The sequence below is a fragment of the Condylura cristata genome, unplaced genomic scaffold (assembly GCF_000260355.1).
Source record: "Condylura cristata isolate star-nosed mole 26May11 unplaced genomic scaffold, ConCri1.0 scaffold00028, whole genome shotgun sequence".
Lineage (NCBI taxonomy): Eukaryota > Metazoa > Chordata > Mammalia > Eulipotyphla > Talpidae > Condylura > Condylura cristata.
Window position 1 is genome coordinate 16,423,696 of NW_004567129.1, and position 22,341 is coordinate 16,446,036.

Genomic DNA, 22,341 nt, shown 5'->3' on the forward strand with positions numbered 1-22,341 from the left:
AGAAACAAAAGAATAAGGCAAGTCACCCAGCAGAGGATTCTGTACTATGCATTCTTTCAGACCTTATTGCATAAGTCATTTTTAAAAAGACTTGCACTGAACAAAAGGGAATTGACAATTTTTTGAGCACTGAAATATGCAGTGAACACACAAAAATGGACCTTCATCCATGAGTCACCTAAAGCCACTGGATGGTCAGCCCTGGAGCTAGATTCCAACCGACGTGTGCTAGACTCAAAGGCCGGTTTTTCCACAATACTACCCCACAGTACCTGAGCCTCAGCACTCAAAAAGCCTAACACTTGCAGCTCTGGAAGGTGTGAAGGTCATGTCTTTTCATCCTCTGCATGTTATTCAAGATCACAGTTAAATGTGAGATGTGAACATCCAGAAAGAAGGTTGCATTCTTTCTGGATGAATGGGAGGGTCCAGGAGTGAGCAGGAAGACTAATTTTTCAATCTAAAATCCTTTCTACTTGTTAAATTTGTACCATGTACAAAAAGTATTTTTTTCCTGACAGAGTGAGAGAAAGAGAGAACAGTCCCTGGATCACTCCATTCCCTAGTGCGATTCAGGACAAGTTATTTCATAATCTTTGGACTTTTGTTTCCTTTATTGTCAATTTCATTTGTCCAAACTCATAAACTGTACCACGACGAGAGCACCCCAATATAAGCTACTAATGACAGTGACATGTCAACATAGGAAAATGGACGATCACAGATGTCCCTCTGTGTGGGATCTTGCCAGTAGGAGAGGCTGTGCATGTGGAGAGGCAGAGGGTGTAAGGGAACTCTCTGTCCTTTCTACTCAGTTTTTCTGTGAACCTAAAATTGTTTTAAAAAGTAAAGTTTTTCCCCCAAAATAGGGGTTAGACTAAACTATTTCTAAAGTTACTTCCAACTCTACCATTCCATTATTCTAACTTAATCTCCAAAAAGAATTAAAAATTCACAAAAAGAAGCCAACAGGCCGGTCTCACAAAGAAAATTTAATTAGAAATTCATTAAGATTAACTGGGGGGAAAAGACTTGGATAATTAAAGTCAAGATCCCCTCAATCTGGAAACAGAGATAAGATGGGAATGAGAATGGAGAAAATAAACTAATTAGGTATCTTCTAACCTCTCCTACCTTAAAATTTCTCCTACCCTGAGGGAGTCTCGGGAGAGTATTGCAAAGAATATTAAATAGAAACATACCCCTGTCCAGTGTCAGATTCTGGCAGTTCGCTTAAGAGCAAGAATATATCCAAATCAGAAAAAAATGGAATTCTTACCCTGCCCCCCCCCAACCAATGTCTATGCCCTCTGGGTCTCTTTCCCTGCTCTGGACAAAGAAAAACTATGTACCCCTCTCATACCCAGGAGGACAAAAGAACTGAAGCATTCTAAGGGTCAGGCCTCATGTTTGGAGAGAGTGTGAGAAGCCATTGGCCTGAAAGTGGTTGAGATGAACACCAGATGTAAGGTACACTCACAGAAATGGCGAGCATTACTTAGGCAGGTGAAGTACAAGTGGCAACCCCGAGTTTTCGATTCCACAGGATTAGTCTCTGTGTCTGACCCACAGTGTGGCAAACATCCCACAAGGCCCAGCTGAGCACACGGCCCCACGGGCTGCTGTCTGTGAAGGAGGGAAGGGTGTAAAGGCCTTCCCCAGCAACTGTTCCAGCCACAGAGTTTTCAGAGGATGAGGGTTTATGCCTTTAACTACCAAAATGCTTATTTCAAGTCTTTTATATCCCTCCAAAATGGATTCTATGCCTCCCTAAATAAAGTATACTGAACATACCAGCCTCGACATGCTTTGCTTTTCAAACTGTGCTCTTTTTAGGTATTTTTCTGTCTCCTTTTTTGCTTTTCTCTGCTGTCATTCACTTGTCAGCATGTCTTAGTATAACTAACTTCTAATTTGTTACTTCTAGTTCTGTTATGGTCTTGAAAACCAGATAACCAATCTGATAATGGATGAGGATAAAGAAGAAACTGGCTCTGCGGCATTCAGGGCTCTGCATTTAGCTGTTGAGACGGCAGCCAGATGGGCAGCTGTCATAATACAGGTGACACAGGAAGTCAAACTGGAAATGTCAAATGAGCCACCAAGATAAAACAGACTTAAAGCTTCAAAGTAAAACAACAGACTAAGATGAAAACAGGACCACTAAAGAAGCCTCCATTTAGAAAGAGCATAGAGAAGGAACAAAAGTGTGGAGACAGAGCAGATTGATAAGGAGGATTTGGAAGGAGCTATTGGGAAGAATAAGTCCCACCTTTCAACCCAGCAAGGATAAAAAGACCATCTAATATTTTAAGGAGCAAAGGACCCAGCAGACATTTCTCTATAGATAACATGCAAACGTCCAATAAGCACATGACAGGCTTCACATGACAGCCATCAAGGAAGTGAAAATCAAAACCACAGTGCGATACTACTTTACTCCTAGTAGGAGGGCTATACTTTTGAAAAAGGGATATTAATGTGATGATGAGAATATGGATAAATCAAAATTTTCATAGACTGCTGGAATGCTAATGGAATGTTATCTGGCCTTAACAGGAATGAAGGATAGCTTACTGCTGTGATACAGATGATCTTTAAAAAGATCATGCTAAGCTAAAAGCTACTGCAGAAAGACCACCTATTATAATTCCCCTTAAATAAAATATCCAGAGCAGGCAAGCCTATAGATGCAGAAAGTACATTAGAGGTTGCCTAGGGATAGGAACAAAATGGAGTGGGGGAGAATGGGATGTAAGTTATGGGTATGGGGTCTTTTTAAGAAGGACAATGTATCCTAAAACTAGACTGTGGTAATGGCTGCATAATCATGTGAAATGAACACTTCATATGTGTCAATTGTGCATTATGTGAATTGTATCTCAACATATCTGTAAAAAATAAGAGTGAAATCAGAGCTGGAAATGTTCCCAAATGGCTCTCTAAAATTAAACACCCTCTTGTTACCAAGTGAGTTGCTGGATCAATTCAACCATCCCAGCTGTTTTCCTTATTTCCTGCCTTTGAGCTGTACTCTGTAATTTAGTATTAGCAGAAAGCTAATAAAGACAACACATCCTTTGTTGCTAAATTTTACACAGTGTTTACCATTTTCCTCCAACATACACATTTCCTCTGTTTTCCCACTGCAGCTGAGCTGCCAAATCTCGTAGAGAGAATAATTACCCGTGCACCCCTTCCTGCTTTCACGACAGACCAATCCCTGTGCATAATCAAGTGTCTACAGCAAACTAATGTTTTGTTTGCCTCTCCAGGATGTTTTAAATTCACTAAACTATTCACTGAACTATGAGGATCCCCTCCCCTTCTTTGAGGGCAGAAATAGTAGAAAAGGCAGGATTCATTATTTCTGGTTTTTTTACTGGCTAATTCACTTGACTTAAAGAAACTGTTTTGCTTTCTTTATCCCCCAAAAGCAATTTGTTGACTTCCAAGAAATAAGGAACAGTATGAGAGGTTTGGACCAAAGGTTACTCACCATTAGTCCTACCTCTGCCAGCACTTTCAAGCCTTTTGACATAACCATTTTCAAATTTATTTTAATTATGTTCATTGAAGTAACATCAATTTACAACACTGTATATGTTTTAGGTATAAGGCTGAAACTTCGACAAAACACAAAAAGATCAACTCCTACAAATAATAAAAAACTAGCTGCTACTTAAAACCACAATGCACCCAACACTGGCAAAATTCCCTGAAAACAACTCAAATGTCTCCCAATAGAAGAATTAAAAACCAAATGATGATACAGTCATATAATGGGATAAGATATTTAACAGTGAAAGTGAACAGTGAAAATGAACAATTACGATGCCATTTACACAAAATGCAAAATCACACACAGTACCACTACAAACAGCTTAAGCAACAATATAAGTTCAAGGTATTGGCCCCTTCAGTGGGAAGCAAGGGACATTCAGGTAGACAGAGGACTTCGACTAACATGGTAGTGTTGAATATTTTAAGCTAGTCGTGGGAATGAAGTGTTTTCTTTTCATTTGAACTATTTCATAATAAACTAAACTTTTCTTCTCTCAAAGTCTATTGCTTTGCCAGTCATTTCCATAATGATGTGCAGTGGGAGTTCATGTGAGATTTCATGCCCCATCATGCACAAGCGTCACTCACCCTCCACCAAGCCCCCAGCGCCACTGGCCTCCTTCCCCTGACTATGCCCCCAGTAACCAGTAAATTACACTCTAAAATGTGTAATTTGCTGCCCTAGGATAGAAATGAGATGTGGAATATGTTTTTGATTACTGAGCTATAATTCGCATGCCATAAAATTCATTCCCAAAACGAACAATCCAGTGGTTTTGAGTATATTCACAAGGCTGTATATCCGTCATACAGTCCAACTCCAGAACATTTTCCTTATCTTAGAGATAAAACAAAGTCTATATCCATTAGCAGTCACGCCCAATTTCCCCACCCCTGTCTTCAGCAATCACTCACCTATTTTCCACCTCTAAGAATTTGCCTACTGTGATCATGTCATAAAAATGGAATCAGGCAATACTGTATTCTTTTGTGTCTGGCTTCTTTTAAAGTTTAAAAACTAAAACTTTCAAATGATGATCTGTGTTGTGGCATGAGCCCATACTTCATTCCTTTTTATGGCTGAAATTATTCCATTATATGGGTATATCACATTTGTTTCTTCATCCATCAGTTGACAGACATGCGGGCTGTTTCCACATTTTGGTTATTATAAATAGTGCTGCTATGAACATTTGTGCATGAGTTTTTATGTGAATACATTTTCATTTCACTTGGGTAGATACCTCAGAGTGGAACTGCGGGTCACACAATGACCTCATGTTTAACTTTTTGAGGAACTGCTAAACTCTTTTCCAAAGTGGCTGTTTCATCTTTTTACATGAAATAAAATTTTGAAAGGTGTTTACTAATATGAGCAATTCTAATAGTAAAATATAATTTCAGATTTATTAAAGTCAACTTTGAAGACCATTTATCCCAACTCCATCTGGTCTTAACACAATGGACTTTATTTTTGCCTTAAAATATGTATTTCATATATAAAATTATAATCATAGAAAACATACAATTTACTCTTTTTTATATTCTTTTTTGCATTTTCAATATGTATTTAGTTAGTCATTTGCAGTATTCATTTATTGAGACTTCTTAGTGATGGTAATTACTATCAAAACTTATAAAGTAGATTCAATATTATCATACACTTCTAGGAAGCCTACAGTATGGTAAATGCATTCACATACTTTTATCAGTGATACGTGCCAGTAGAGAATATAAACTGCTTAACATTCAAAGTAAATAATGAAACAGATAGTTTTAAAGTGTATCAGTTCTACTCACAGATTGTTATTTCTAGTTTTCAAAGTAAAAAGATTTTGACAGTTTAGAATGTAAAACCAGTCATGCCAATTCTTGAAGGACTAGTTAAAAAGAAAATTATTTTTAGATCAAATACAAATACTAGCTTAAAACATTAGTGACTGAAGTACCAACCTTAAAAATATCCTCAACACATCTATTAAGTTCTTCTTCTGTCACCAAAATGGTCCCTGGTGCCATGTCACTCTCTGGAATCTCTAGAGAACAAAAACCAAATTAGCCAAACTCAGCTCCTCAATGAACAGAAGAAACCTGCCGAAGGAAGTAAGTTTTGCTAGAAAGATAGTTCAGTAGTTAGCAAGTAAATTAAAAATTCGAAAAATTGACATGGTTACCATTGTACAATACAGCAATATTAAATTGATTTCATGGAATCTATGATGCCACTGATTATCAGCATACAGTTATTTTATGTATCACTAAGAAAGACATATAGCTGGTAACCTAGCTCATGAAGAATGTACGGAAAGAGATGTCCAGTAAATAATACTTTAAATGAACAGACAAGATACGGAATAAAAATAACTGATCCACAAGAGGAATGAATCTCGGCCTCCAAGTCTAGAGCCCATAGTCTAAACTGTAACAGGGGCTCTTCAATGAAGAGTAAAAGGCACAACTAGGGAACTATTCTATGTTACAGGAAACTAAAAAATGATGTAATATGGGCCCTCCCTGGTGGCACAATGGGTTAAAGTGCAGCACTGTGAAGCTATTGCAGCCACTGCAGCATGAGTTTGGTCCCCAGCCAAGGGCTGACACACATGGTGCAGCAGACCTCTCCTGTCTTGCTCATTGTTCCCCTCAGCAGTGTTTTTCAGTCATCTGCCTATTCTGCTCCCCACTCTGTCTTTGGTGAATCCTCTCAACACCTTGCAACTCTGGCCTGTACCCCAATTCTGTATGCATAAATAAATACATCTTTAAAAAAAAAAAAGACATAACAAGTAAATATAGTGCATTATTCTTGACTGGATTCTGGATTTTTAACTAACAGTTTCAATTCTTGGGAAAATGAAAGAAATCTGAATAAGGTCTGCTTATTAGGTGATGTCTATAAATAATTCTTCAATGTTTCAGGAAAAATATGTGTGCCTGTAGAGAGCATAAAACTGAATGTGGTCAAGATATGAAGTTGATCAGTCTCCATGAAATGAACAGGGTTTAATATGATCTTCAATATAATATATTCCTGGAAAATTTATGAAGTGGATTTTTCAAAATAAAAAGTGGAAGTTATTAAAATACCACAGACTTAAGTCACTTAGATCTGAGACCTAGAAGGTCCTTCAGAGGGCCCCCCAGCCAACACACAGCCTGCCTTACCTGCTGTGCTTGAGCACCGATGAAGAGGTGCCAAAAGGGGCTGCAGCAAATAATCTGCTGCCAACTGTGGGTGTTCTCTTGACAGAGTTATAAAGGTAGTGGTGGCAACTCTCTGGAATTGTCGGGCTGTCAATTTATCTTGAAAGTGAAATAAATCCAGAATCTAAAAGAAAAGTTACATGAGTTAAACACTAGGTTCTTCACAAGGTGAATCGCATTAACTAAGAAGAGGAAGCACTAATTTCTTTAAGCTGAAGAATAAACCCACTATAATTCAACAGAACTAGGATGTTGTTTATTTATTTTTAACAACCCAGTATATCGATGGGTATGAGAACTAAAGAAGCTGCTTTTTCTTAAATAATTTTATAAAATTTGTAACATACATATTCATGTAGAATGTTTGGAAAATAAAGATTGAAAATGAGCATGGGAAGGGAAAAGGGAACCTGGGATTGAAGAACTAGGTCCTCAAGCAAGTTGGTGATTCATCTTACTCAGCTTCAAGGTGGCCTTGAGTGTGGCATTTCTGAACCCTACCAGCTAGGACTCCCTGGCTCTCACAGAATGAAGTTGGTGCATCGTGGTGTGGTCTGCAGATTCCGAATTGTATATCCATGTCTCCACCTGCCTCTGACACATGAGTGTAGCTATGCTATACATGGCCTTGAGTCTCTGGGCTTGCTGCACAGTCAGGTGGAATCTGGAGAGTGCTCCAAGTTACACTCAGCCTTCTCCATGTCCCAACCTACACCTACCTATCCTGCATAGGTAATACCAACTGTGTCTGTGCAGTGAGCAGAGAGATCAGAGAGCACTGTCCTCTAGAACTTTGCTGTACCCCAGCCAGGTGATGGTAAGCTCTGTTGCCTGGCACTCTGTTGGGGACACTCTGTAGGATTCTGGGTGGCTAGGGGTGGCTCCACTGGACACTGGTTCCTAGGACAAAGTTGCATGACCCTGTGGAGCCAGGGAGAGCCAGCTGCCTGCAACCCCACATCTTTCCAGCAAATCATGGAGAAACTATGGGCCACTTTGCAGGCCATGTTGGAAGTTTTGAGACAAGTCTTGGGTTTCTCCGGGGAGCTCCTGCTCTGTGCTACCTTGCTGGTTTCTGTAGTAAAGAGACTGATGATAAGAAAAAAAAGAAAAGGCCAAAGACGTCAGGCCTGTTGAAGCTCATGGAAAAGTTGAAGAGGAAACCAGACTACAGACACAAGCTTGCAAAGCTCTAGAGTTGCCTATGGTGGAGCCCAGGCCTCCTATGTTACAAGCCCTGTGCTTGGTGGCACTTAATCAAATCCAAATTAGATTGTCACTTAGAGATGCGGGAAACTTCCTTGACAATGGACAGAAAAGTGAGTGCCCCCTGAAGGCCTGCCTCCAGAGACAGACGCAGTCCCTTGGAGAGGCAGTCGAAGCCCACCGATTCGGAGACTGATGTGAAAAACATAGTGAAAAAATCTCAGGACCACACATGACCCCTTTAGAAGAAAGTACTGGGTGGTGTGGGTGAAAATAAGTGTCTTCAGGAAGGTCTAGAATTGCTGTCCCAAGAAAGAGAGGGATGGAGCCAGAGCATGGGAAGGAGCGAGGAGACTCGGAGCGCTCGCACACACAGATGGAGCAGGTGCCAGTGACAAAGTGAGCCAACCACATTCTGTGGCGGGTGTCAAAGACCACTGTCTGCCTGATCGCGTTAAAGAGGAACATGCAGAGGTTGGTTCCTTGGAAGGCGAAGGAAGGAGAGACACACGAGGCTCACATCTCCTGGATTCTCTGACGGAAGAGAATGTGAAGCTTCTCATTTATGCTAGGAACTCAAAAGTGTCCTTTAAGAGACAAACAGGAGAAAATCGAGAACAATGCTGAAAACCAGGTGAAGAAAATTAAACAAAGTTTACTGGACACATACAAAGCCTCAAGATGGAGCAGGCATTTTTGGAGTCTGAAAATTCTCAGCTCCGAAACGAGATTCAGAAGCTTCGGCTGAAGCACCAGCTGCTGCTGAGTGAGAGTCTGAAAGGCAGCTGCTGAGAATGTCGATGTGCTGAACTCGGAGAGGAAAGGCCTCAACAGCGACAGAAACCGCTGCTTCCTCTCTACAGCCACGGCCCACGACAGGTGCCCTCTTCAGAAAACTGGAGAGGACCGCTTTCCCGTGTCAAAGCATGGTTTCTTCTAAGAAAAGCAAGTCCAGGAAAGAGGGATGGCAGCCCTGTGAGTGAAAGACTGCTTCCCCAGCTAAGAAGACAATGGCCACTTCGATACCAGCTACCGACCAGACCGACCAGTCACCTTTGAGCCTGTCCTAAGGACAGCCTTTATCAGTGCTGCAGCTCCAGGAAAAGCCCACAGAAGTCCAGAAGCATCAAGGGACTCCACCCCCTGGGTCGCCACTTCCCCTGGGAAGGAGGAAGACACCCCTCCAGAAGGGTCACTTGAAGGTTCAATTCAAACTTCCCAGCAGCCACACCTGAAAAAACACATCTACAACAGGTCTTCTCTGAAAAAGCAGTGACATATTTTTTCCAATACAACTCTATAAAATACTTTTTCTTTTAAACTGAGGCCACCCTTAACATTCAGTTCTGTGTATTTCTGAAACTTTCCAATATTTTTACACTTTCCTCTAAAATATTAAATTCAAGCTATATGGAAGAATTTATTTTTCCTAATTGCTAGACATCTTTTCCCCAAAAATCTTACTATCATAAATAGCACTGACAAATAAAATTTATAGGATCAAGTCTATAGTATATTTAGGGGCCTGTACAGTCTGTTGTGTCTGAATTATCCCAAAATATTATATTTTATTTTCAAAAATATTTGATCTCCAATAATTATGAGCAGGTTTGCTCTAGGCAAAAAAAACTGCATTTCTGTTCCCAACTTTAAAGGCACCCTTGCATCCTCTGCAGACAGGAGAAATCTTCAGTTAAAAACTGTGACATCTGCAGGACCACTGTTGTATGTGGCACCTGTATGTTCCCCTCCTGTCTGCATGTGTCTCCTCCAAGGGCTATTATTTCCTCCCACTTTCCTAAGACATCCAGAGTAGGGTCATTAGCCTGTCAAAATTGCCCCAGTCTCAGTTTAAATGTGTGTGTGCGCGCCCTGTGACAGATGCTGTCCTGTCCAGAGCTGGTTCCCACCTCACACCCAAGCAGTCACAATAGTCTCCTGCCACTGCAATGCTGAAATGGAGTAAACGGTTTGGAGATGAATAAATGAATACAAATTGTTTAATGATAAAAAACAAAAAACTATGACATCCGAGCTAAAGCTACTTCAGCATGAGTTCAATCCCACCCCGAAGTGATCCACATGGTGCGGCAGACCTCTCCTGACCTGCCCGCTGCTCCCCTCAGCAGTGTACTTCGTCAGTCGGCCTGTTCTGCTCCCCTCTCTGTCTCTGGTGAACCCTCTTACCACCCCTGAACCTCTGGCCTGTACCCCAGCTCTGTATGCATAAATACATCAATCTTTAAAAAACAAAAAACTGTGACATCTGACATTGACAGAGATTCAGCAAATCTAAAACCTGTGACCTAATTACATCATTTTGTTAAATACCCAAACTAGAACTACTAGTTTTGGAAAATATTTGCTCAACATCGCAAATGCTAACTTTGTCCTACAAGATGTTTTATACTTAGCACTTTTAAGTACCAGGCCTTTGCATGTGTTCCTAACCATGCTGCCCATGACAATGCTGAAGAACAACGTAGCAACTGAAGGACCTTTTTTGGATTCTACTCCAAAAGGAATGTTATGCCTGGGGAATTCTGATTAAGAAGACTCTGTATCTTGTAGACAAAGATGTGGGAAGACACACATAGTAGCAGCAGTCAAAAATTTAATGTCCATGCCCTTTGAAGCAATAATTTCAATCCTAAGAATTGCACATGTGCATGATTTCTGAAGACTAGCAACAGCAAACACTTGTAATTGCAAAAGAATGGAAACAACTCAAATGCCTATTAATAGGAACCTATTTTAAAAAATTATGGCACATCAATATGAAATACTATATGCTCATGAAAAAGAGCAGGGTAGCTCTATAGGAAACTACTACATGAAATGATCTCCAAAGTACACAGTTTTCATTTTGTTTTTCACTTGAGTCAATATGAATTTTTATTCCAAGGTACAGTGTTAAGTGAAAAATAGTGTGTGTGTTATGTTATTATTTAAATAAAAATTAGAATACACAAACATACACCAATTCATATAATTGCACATATGTAATATAGAGAACATCTCTAGAAAATAAACAAGAAATTGGTAACAGTGATTAATTCTTGAAGAGAGCGGTAATTTGGAAGGAGACATACATTTCTGTTTACTCTTTTGTCCTTTTTAAACTGTATATCGTGTTAATTTACCTTCTTTACTTAATAAAAATTTTCTAAAGAAAACAAATGATAAGGAATAAGATAAAATTTTAGTTCCATCTTGCAGCTCTGAGAGCAAGTGGGGCTAGTCATTTGATAATGGTGAGGCATTTTAGCCCTACCAATTCAGCCTGTCTCCTCCATAGGGATGGATTCACTTACCAGAAAGGCCCTTCGCTGAACAATAAACATAAATATTATATTGCTTTTCCCTCAGTATTAGAGCACATTAAAAGTCTTCTTTCTATAAATAAGCAGATAATCCTAAAACAGTCAAAAGAAACAAAATAACTTACCTGCGGGCAGATACCCTGGTAGTAACTCTCCAGTGAGAGAGACTGTTGGGGACAAGAGGCCAATATCTTGGCAATCAAGTCACACTTCTTCCAGTCAGCAGCCGTTGCCTCAGCGTCGCTCCCACCAGCCGCCCCCGCTGTCAGCAATGACACAGATGTCAAAAACTCAGAGCAGCTCCCATGTATGGTTTTCTCTCTACTGAAATTATGTATTTCTTCTATACAATGATCTATCCCTCAGCATTTTCATTTTGATGTTGGTTTCTGGGAAACTCAGGGACAACGACAGCACTTTGTCTCCATAATGATTTCATCCATACAACTTAACCCTAGCTGCTCTCAGTGTTTGCTCCATTGATGCTGATGATGCCCATTATATGTGTCTTCCGTTTAAACTACCTCATGGAGTAAACAGAAACTGGATCTACCCTCACATGATTAGAAAACCTGACAAAAATAAGCAGTGATTATCAACCATATTGAGTAACTGGCAGCCTGGGGCACTGGGTTCAACAAAAAAGGGGAGTCTGATGGTTTTACCCTGACTTGTTACCAGAAGAGTTTTCAAATCACACCACAGAGGGGAAGCTTGGCAACCTGTTAAGTTAAAACTTAGTTCAGAGTTCGGGGAGGCCGATGCTGAATCTTCAGGGATAAATATCAAAGAGGAGGAAGTTACACAAAGAGAGAGCTGCAGAGATATTCCCTCTCGTCTTTGGTATAATCTGTATGTGTGTATGAGAAAAACACCGCCAGCTGCAGCAGAACCATCAGAAAGGTGTAGGTGGGACAATCTCCAGAGTTCACTCAGGATGGAGCTGGTTTGTGCTCCCAGTAGCCCCAGGCACTGAGGGAGGCCTTCAGAAGGGGATTCCCTTAGTAGTGCATCCATGACTTTAGATTAAAGGCTGATTAGACCCACAGGAACAAGGCTTAAAAGCTCAGGACAGAAGGACTATTATACTATAGACAAAACTCAGAAGCCCCCATCAAGAATTACAGTTTTATAATCAGTGACTCCTGTTCCTTTTCTTCTTCTCCACATATGCTACTGAGTAACAAGGGATGTAAACTGAGCTCAAATTTGTGATTATCAAGCAGTTCTTGAGTAAAATATGACTCTTTCCTGGGTTTGAAACCTCACCTTGAATTACTATCAGTCACTGAATATCCCAGTCAACAAATATCTGATATATCCGAATGTATTAAAAGGAGCCCTCCCTGGTGGTGCAGTGGGTTAAAGCATAGCACAAAGAGGCTTAAGCCACTTCCGCATGAGTTTGATCCCCGCCTGCCCTAGAAGACAGCCACATGGCGAGGCAGACCTCTCCTGACCCACCCGCTGCTCCCCTCAGCAGTGTACTTCATTGATCTGCCTGTTCTGTACCCCACTCTGTGTCTGGTGAATCCTCTCACCCTCCACATCTCTGGCCTATACCCCAGTTTTATACGAATAAATAAAATAAATCTTTAAAAAAAAAAAAGGAGACTTAATTAGTTTGAGTATTAATAATGAACGCATTAAAAAAAAGCAATATCAATCTAATCAAAATTAAACTATAACTATATTAAGGGGCTGGATGTTTGGTGGAGTGGCAATAAGGATTTGAAAGAAAATAAAATCCTCTTCTACATATGATGAGAAATTGATGATGGCAAACACCAAGAAATTAAGAAAATGTTGTATATGCATTCTAGCTAGACAAACAGGTAAACACTAGAAGAATCCAGTTACAGAGCTCAAAGAGGGTGACGCCTGGAGTGGGACGCGGGTGTGACGGTGCCAAGCATGGCTCTTTCTCTAGCAGCCTTGTGGGCCTGTTTGACTCTTTAAGTGATGTGCACATATGATTTTGTATAGAAATTAAATTATAATTGATTTAATTAGTTTATTGTTATTATTTACTGAAAATTAATTTAAATTAATATAAACTTAAATTTTAAAAGACTTTGCATGATCTTGAACTTATTTTCTATTTACCAGAACTAGAGAATATACTTGTAGAATTAAACCTCCAGTTTCATCCCCAACTTTGCATCTCTGAGGCATCTCTAGCTTACAGAAACTATTTTGTACTTTAAGTCCTCAGGTGAAGTGCTGTGAGCACCTGGGGGAAAGAAGCACAAAGCCCCTTTCCATTGAGATTACTGCATTTTCCTTAGGATTTTACTTAAATTCTCTGGGCTCTATTATTTTCTCTGCCATTACAGATTATTTGAAAGAGCTGACACTGTTATTCAATAAGTGTTAAAGACAAATGGCAAGAAAATGAGTTTCTCTGGACAAGAAGGTCATGATGGCTTAACTCCTAAATGTCCACAACCGCAGTTTGGTCTCAGTCAGGTCTGACAGTCAGATGTGAAAGACCAGTAATTCAGACTGCCCTGAAGGGAAATGGACACCAACATAGCAGAAACATGTTAGTTCTTACCACCTGCTCCTTCCAAAATGCCCCGGACCACTGCCTGGACACCATTGGGTCTCATTAACCTTTCAGAGAGCAGCTGCCCACACAGACGCCGAAGCCAGGCTGGGGCCTGACACCTAACTTGGGTCTTCACATCTGTGCAGGACTGAAAAAGGAAGGCAAAGATATGAATTCAAGGTCAATGAGCTAGACGGGATCTGTAGGAGTTATTTTAAAAATATGTTCTGAGGTATACTTTATTAATGATATTAGTGACATCATTAATAATGACTTTAGAGGCCTCCCTGGTGGTATAAGAGGTTAATAACAGTACTATGAAGCTATCCACAGCCACTGCTGCATAAGTTGGATCCCCCGCCAGGGAGCTGACCCATATGGCACAGAGACCTCTCCTGTCTGGCCTGTTGCTCCCCTCAGCAGTGTATTTCAGTATATCTACCTGATCTGTTTCCCACTCTGTCTCTGGTGAATCCCCTCACCATCCCCCCAATACTTCTGGCCTGTACCCCAGTTCTTGTATGCATAAACAAATAAATCTTAAAAAAAAAAGGACTTCAAAAGAGCAACATTTTTTCCCTTTATATAAAAAGACTCTCCTTAAGAAAGACTTCAGCGGGCCCTCCCTGGTGGTGCAGTGGGGTAAAGCACAGCACTGAGAAGTTAAAGCCACTTGAACATGAGTTCGATTTCCACCCACCCTGGAGGTGACCACATGGCGCGGCAGACCTCTCCTGACCTGCCCACTGCTCCCCTCAGCAGTGTACTTCGTCGATCTGTCTGTTCTGCTCCCCACTCTGTCTCTGGTGAATCCTCTCACCACCCCTGCACCTCTGGCCTGTGCCCCAGTTCTGTATGCACAAGTAAATAAAAATCTCTTAAAAAAAAAAAAAAGTGTGTCTAAAAAAAGACTTCAGCATCATTTTTTAAGAAAGTAGAAATAGAGTGAAAGTTCAAACCCAGAAATAAACACATCAGTTAAGGAAATAAAGGAAAGATTTTGGAAAGACAAAGCTCATGTAACTGTCTCTAGATGCAGTCCTTCCAACCAAGGAAGATTCTTCTAGGTGCCACTCACCACTGAGAGACAGCTCATGACAGTGAGAAGACACTGCAGCCCTGGCCTCCACGGTCTTAGCTACCTTGACCCCTTGTGACACCATAGTTTATAGAAAGAGTGGTAGAAGGGTTTAAAGCGAGCACTATGAAGCTATCTGCCACCACTGCAGCATGACTTCGATCCCTGGCCAGGGAGCTGACCCACAGGCACAGCAGACTTCTCCTGTCTCACCCACTGCTCCCCTCAGCAGTGTGTTTCAGTCAATCTGCCTGTTCTGCTCCCCACTGTTTCTGTTGAATCCGCTCACTCCCCACAACTCTGTCCTGTACCCCAGTTCTTTTATGCATAAATAAATAAATCTTTAAATTAAAAAAAAAAACTGTCTAAAGCCTAGAAGAATATATACCATTATGTTTCTCAGAGGACCTAAAAATAGCCCCAATAACAGCACTAATTTTAACTTCTTAACTTCAAATACTCTACTCAAATATTAAGATGTCAAATAGAATGTATTGTCAAAGAATCAAATTATAGTTTAAAAAAATGTAGTTTCAGGGCTCTCCCTGGTGGCGCAATGGGTTAAAGTGCAGCACTACGAAGTGAGCAGCACCCACTGCAACACAAGTTCAACCTCTGGCCAGGGAGCTGACCCACACGGCACGGCAGACCTCTCGTGTCTTGCTCACTGCTCCCCTCAGCACTGTACTTCATCAATCTACCTGTTGTGCTCCCCCCTCTGTTTCTGTTTAATCCTTTCACCCCTCACACCTCTGACCTGTACCCCAGTTCTTTAAAAAAAATCCAGTCTCAGAATAAAGAAGATATATTTTAAAGAAAACTTTCAAATAATAAGTCTTAAAAAAAGATGATCACTGTTTTCTTGGAGAAAGTGTCCATTATTCCATTAAGTCAAAAACACATTAAAAGGTACTCTAAGGGTCAGTATAACTTCATTTCACAGATTGCCTATTTAAAGATCAAAGATGAAATGAAATTCAACCAGGTCATCAACTTTCCTGGGAACAGTCAGCATACAATGTCCCCCACTGTTCACCACAGAGTCCCCGGCCTGATTACCTGGGGGGGTCCTCCCTGGAGGAGAAGCAACTCTCGCACTACTAGTGGCTGATACACTTGATCGAGTATGTCCCTCAATGCCTTCTTAGAGAGAGCTCTTTCTTCTTCTGTTAACACCTAAAAGAAACACTGGCTTTAGCAGAATTCAAATCAGGCATGCAATGGAAAGTAATGTTTATTGACTGTGTAAACTTGTGAGGGGAAAGAAAGAGGCTTCTTTCACCTCTTCATTTCCTTCCACCAGGAGAAGGCTGCCTTACTGAAATGCCCCCAGCCCTCTCTCCACCTCCTCACTCAGCTCTGGTTAGGAGAACTTATTCATGGCTTCTGTCAGGGGAGTACTGGTATGTCCTGCTCTGACATATTGTGAACACTGTCTCCCCAGTTAGTACGTGAGCTGCTTGAGGACAGGACTGTCTGATGTTTCTGTAACCTCCACAAAACCTTCCAGGTCTAAGCACTCAGCTCCTAAGGATGAGCAAAAAGCAAGCCAATGTGTCTAATACCTAATAGCATGAATACTGAGTTATGCAGTGTTCCTAGTGCTTTTCCCACTTTATCTCATTTAGTCCTCCCAAGAACTTAACGAAAGAGGTATGAATAGTTTAATGCTAATATTAGTAGCAGTTACTTTTTAATGAACACTGCTGCGGATTGGGCTAGGTACTTTACACAAATTATCCTTAATTCTCAGAACACCTTCCAAGGCAGGAGTGATTATCCACATTTTATATCAGAGGAAACAAGCGCTCAAAGAAATGGCCAGAGTATCTGTTCCACCCAGTGACAAGAAGGGACAAATGGAAGTGCTAACTCCCTTAAAAGAGCGATTTATCCACTAAGTAGGCTTTGGCGATTCAATAGGAATTCTCCAACTTTTCCAAAGAACTAGGAATTGTCTTTCACAACAACCATACACAAATAAAAACATTCTCTCTTCGTGCGCTCACCTCTTCCTCAGGCTTTAGTGGTTTTCTCTTAGTTGGGCAGAATCCCAGCTGGCACAGGCCTGCTACAATGTCTCCCAAATGGCGGCAAAAAATCAAGCTCCCTAGAGCAGTGTGTTGAGCAACATTTAAGAGGATCCTGCAGCTGCTGTACAGTCTCTGGGTGGCAGCAGGGGCAGCATCGAGACAGACCACATCTGGCACAATGGCCCCAAATGCAGTCCTGGATCGCAGGGGGACCCCCACACCAGGCATGAGGTAGGGGCAGAGTCCCAAGGTGACCACGAACTGCAAGGCAGACTGCACAGTCTTCTGCTGAGAGATGCTGAGTGTATCAGGGCTCAAGGCGGGAGCGGCTTCGGGTGTGCGAGGGTTGGGTCTACCTGGGCTGAAATCAGCTGCAAGGTGGACCATGGTTTCCTTCAAGCATAACAGCAACAACAAGGTCTGGGAGGTAAAACTCCAGGTGACATCCACAGAGTTTTGTGGCCATTCTGCCTTTTTGGCAATTTCATCCCTGAGGAGTCTCAATGTCTTCCAGTGAGGATCCTTCAGGAACTTGTCCTCCAAAGCAGACAGGTTAGATTTCAAAGTAGCCAACAGGACATCATGCTTTGTGATCTGCAGTGAACTGGAGTCTGATCCTTTTAAAGACAAATCAACAAAAAGATCATATACAAGGAAAACAAAGTGAGGCCTGGCTCGGAGGCCGTGGCAGAATTCAAGACCACGTGTCCCACCTTCCCACACAGTCTGGACATGGTCGGAACATGGACCTAACATGTTACACTTCCACTAGCTTGCTTCTGTGCAAGTGTTTTGAGGACAGAGACCATGTTGTCTTACTGGGCTTAAACTGTAAATACAACAGAAATGTCAAAGGCTGTAACTTACCGTACAAGATTCATGTGAATGGTTCTAGGTGCCACAGATAAAGCCCTGAACCAAAGTCCCTCCCCTCATGCTATTACATTCCAGTAAGGCAGATCTCAAAATGTAGACATAGGACTTAAAACTACTAGAGTGATCACTTCTAGTCTCAATTGTTCCTGACCTTTCCTAAAATGGTCTTTTCTGCTCTCTACTGATGAGAGAGCCATATTCACCCTCCACAGCAATTGATAGTTAATGGCCCCCTCTTTGAAACTCCTCTTTGGCCACTGAGTTACCCCTCGTATCCCTGCTGCTGGTATTCTATGGCCATTCTGTCCATGTCTCCTCTGCTGGCCCTTTTTCCTCGCCCAGATATTTCCAGAGCAAGTTCTGAGCATTCCTCTATGATGAGCTGACCAAAGCCATTTTTTAAAAAACCATCTATATATTTGCAAATGACACATCTATCAAAGGACTAATATCCAAAATACATAAAGAACTCAAATTTCAACAACAAACAACCCAGTGTTAAAAAGAGCGGAGGATCTGAATAGACACTTCTCTAAAGAAGATATAGAAATGGGAAAAGGCACATGAAAATATATTCATCCTTATTTATCCTTAAGGAAATGTAAATCAAAACAAAGACAGAGCACCCCAGACCTGTGAGAATATCCATCATCAAAAAGACAAGGAATAGTGTTGGCAAGGATGTGAAGAGGGAACTCTTGTGCACTGTTGGTAGGAAGTAAATTGGAGCAGCCACTGTGGAAAACAACATGGACTGCTCTCCGCACCTGCCCCCAAACAATATAAATACCACATGATCCAGCTAACCCACTTTTGGGTATTTATTTGAATATGCCACCTCATAATACCCAATATGTGGAATCAAGGTTGCCAAACTATAATCTGCAGGTCAAATCACACCTATCACCTATTTCCATAAATAAAATTTCACTGGAACAGAGTCATGTCCATCTACTTACAAACTATCTATGTCTACTTTCAAGCTACAATAGCAGAACTAAGTATTTACAACTGAAACTGTATGGGTCACAAAGCCCAAAATATTTAGCATGTTTACAGTTGCAGACTTCCGCTTTATATCAAGTTAGCAGCATAACTACACAGAAAATTATTTCAAGTTACTTGATACACAGAACTTTGATGATATATCTGAGGACAAAAATCAGTCAAATGAACAAAAGTCCCTTACGAACAGAAGGTTTGTTAATGGTGGTGGTATTAGATTTATTATTAAAATATTATATACACTTGTATATAAATGAATGGTTATATACTTATGTATGTGTGTGTATATATATATATATATATATTTCCCCCGTAGGAACCAATATTTTCATATGTGAATAAAACCACAAATGTAAAATACATAAGAATAGCTAAGTAGATAAATAAATGATAAAGAATGAAGGTCACAGAATATGGGTTTTCATTGTAAAATTCTTCAATATTTCTATAGGCTTGAAAATTTTCACAATAAAATACTAGGAACAATTTAAACACTGTAATATTTCATTGTAATTAGGAATAACAGTAAAACTGATTTATATTTTGTTTTCTGAAAATCCATGCATTTCCAAGCTCTAATCAATGGGTAATGTATGAAGAACTAATACTTCAGTAGCAGTCATTACACTAGTGGTCATATTATGGCCTCTGAATATCACTTCTCCTTAAAGAGAGTTGCTTTAAAGAATGGGGCAAGAGGACCCTATCACTGCCAAGGCCCATTGCAGTAGCCTGAGTCCCACCCCCAGCCAGGTTGCTAACCCACATTTGGCGCAGCAGACCTCTCCTGTCTCACCCACTGCTCCCCTTAGCAGTGTTTTTCAGTGAATCCACCTGCTGGCTTCCCACTGACTCTGGTGAACCTCTCTCACTTTCACACACACACAGAGGCACATCTGGTCTACACCCCAGTTCTACACACACATACACATACACAAAAGAAGGGAGCAAGAAATATATAAGAGGTATCTGGGACATCTTATGCCTGAAAATAAAGGAAGCTATCAAAGAATACCAGGGTCATGTCAAAGAGCCCAGGAGGCACCTTTAAGTGGCCCTCAAATGGGACAGTTTGAATGTCAAGAACCATGAACAATATCATATATACAAGAAATTTGTTAGTATATAATACAGCAAAAAAGATACTTCAATGATGACCTCTGCAGATTACTAGGACTATTACTTTATTACTGTGAAAACTGATCAATACAGGAGCAATATGAACTTAAGTATTAACTAACTACATATTAAAATATAAGCATGTCTATGTACATATGTGTATTTATGTATAAAGATAGAAAAGATTCTCAAAAGTTATACTCCAAAATATGAACAATGATCATCTCTGGGTCATAGGGTTATGGGTGATTTTTCTTTTTTGCTTAATTATACTCTTATTTTTCTCCCTACAGTGATTGCATTGCCTTTATATTTAAAAAAAAAAAAAAACAACTATGTAGTATATAAGACCACTTTCGGTAGACAAATATATCCCAAAATGTACCCTCAGGTTGGTAGGATTAAGCCATTTTAATTTTAATCTCTTACTTTCTATTTTTTTTTTAAGTGTAACCATAAGGAATAGTAACTACTTTTGCAAAAAGAAATACATATGAACAATAATTTCATTCTTTAAAAACAGTGAGAATGAGAAGAGAAAGAACTGTCCAGTACTTCTGGAGGATTGTCCAGGGTAAGTGTCCTGACCCACTGACATGAATTTCTGGTGGTTTTGGTTAATATATACCTAAAAAAAGGAAATGAGTGCTCTCTAATGGTTAGTGTTGGCACTATTACTACAGCCAAACAATCTCTAAGTGACTTCCTGCATACTTATATTTTAACCCAAACATGAGTCACTGTGATTTACCAAAGTTATTTTTTAAGCACCTCTTAATAAAATAGTCTTCTCTGCCCTCTGCTGGTAATAAAAATACAATCTACTTGAGAAGAAATAAAGGCATTTCCTTAAAGAAGCAGTTCTGAAAGTGTGGTATAAAGAATTAGGTTTTGAAGGTTTTCCAAGTTTTGCTCAGGGAGTCTGCGAGATCCAAACTATTTTCATATTAATACTAAGGTATTATTTACATTTCTGCTCTCGTTTCCCCATGAATGGACCAAGAATGAAAATTTCTTTGAATTCAGGTTCTATACTACCATTAATCTTTCAGAAAGTACCTGTTGCTGAGTTTTAGTAGAGCATAACACAATTATCTAAAACGAAATCTCCCTTTTCCAACTACATAGCTATGTAAGTCTAGATTTTCTCCTCCTATCATGTCATATTGAACAAAGAAATATGAAACGTTAACGGTCTCCTAATTAACCAGACAAATAAGATTTGAAAAATTGTAAAATACCGTCCTTCCTATTAACTTATTTTATAAAATGTTGTTTTTCATTTAAAATGGCATTAACGTTTCATTTTAAAAGTTCCTCTAAAAGCCTTCATTTCTAATGCAGTCAATAGCACTATATCTAAACCGCGGCTTTTTTTTTTTTTTTGCTGGACTCCGCGTGTTGTTTAAATCTCCGCCTTAGAGCGCGCGCCGAAAGGGTTGGGCGCTCGCTTTCTACGTCACCAGCGCCGACCCTCTCAGAGGCTGTCCCGTAGTGCCCACCTCACAGGGTCGCAGTCAGGACTGAGCGAAGTAATGTTACCCATGGCGCTCAATAGTGCCAGGCACAAGGTAAGCGCTTAAGAGACGCAGGTTAATATAAGTATTCAACCGTCCCCACTCCTTTCCTTGAGCCTCGGTTTCCTCAACAGTAAAGTGAGGCCTGGCAGACGATACCCAGAGCCCGCCAAGAGCGAGACTCGGGGCCCGACGGGCCCGGGGACTACCAGACGGGAGCACGTTGTGGGAGTCAGGACAGTCCTGGAAGACTGGCGGTCGACATGCGTCCTCTCACCTCCCGGGCTCAGCAGCAGCTTCAACGCTTCCAAAATCCGCTCCAGCTCGCACGTCTCCAGAGGCCCGCTGCCCCGTGCGGGCCGAGGTGCCGCCATGACTGGAGTGGAGACCCGCCACTGGCGACTTGCTCAGGTGCCTCGGCGGCTCTGCGTCGCCGCCATGTTGAGTGTGGCGGAGGCGGAGACGCGCTGGGGGCGGGACCTATCGTTGACGCCCCTTTGCAGAATAAATGTTCTATTAGGCCCCTTTCTCGACAGCAAAACCCTACCATGCCTACAAGCACAGCCAATGCTATATAAAGAAGTAGTAGCTTGTCAAATAGTATGTAGTTCGGTATGAAAACATTAGTGTACACAAACGTTAAAAACGAAGCTACAAATGTTACTGGTGATAGGATTTTTTAAATGGTCTAAGTAAAGTTAGCAGTAAAAGTTCAATCTTTGTTTTATTTACAGGCACTCTGAAAAAATTCAGTGTGGATTGAAACCTTGTCCCTCCCCATCCTCCCTACCCACACACCACAAATTGTGTTAATATTTTGTAAAGCAAAATATTTCAAGATTCAGAAGATGATAGGAAATGGGTG

At 40.8% G+C, this 22,341-nt stretch overlaps 1 protein-coding gene across 3 annotated transcripts in view; it reads right to left on the reverse strand.

The window, feature by feature from the left end:
- TANGO6 (transport and golgi organization 6 homolog (Drosophila)) overlaps positions 1-22,029 on the reverse strand; it is a 151,093-nt gene extending 129,064 nt beyond the window's left edge. For all 3 annotated transcript variants that reach the window (XM_012730422.1, XM_004690436.2, XM_012730423.1), the window contains exons 1-7: positions 21,754-22,029; positions 16,936-17,576; positions 15,986-16,102; positions 13,855-13,996; positions 11,423-11,559; positions 6,730-6,892; positions 5,518-5,600 (exon numbers count right to left, since the gene is read on the reverse strand). In XM_012730422.1, the coding sequence (XP_012585876.1) occupies positions 5,518-5,600; positions 6,730-6,892; positions 11,423-11,559; positions 13,855-13,996; positions 15,986-16,102; positions 16,936-17,576; positions 21,754-21,850 (1,380 nt within the window). In that variant the 5' untranslated portion in view covers positions 21,851-22,029. The remainder of the gene's footprint in view (positions 1-5,517; positions 5,601-6,729; positions 6,893-11,422; positions 11,560-13,854; positions 13,997-15,985; positions 16,103-16,935; positions 17,577-21,753) is intronic.
- Positions 22,030-22,341: the final 312 nt, after the last annotated feature.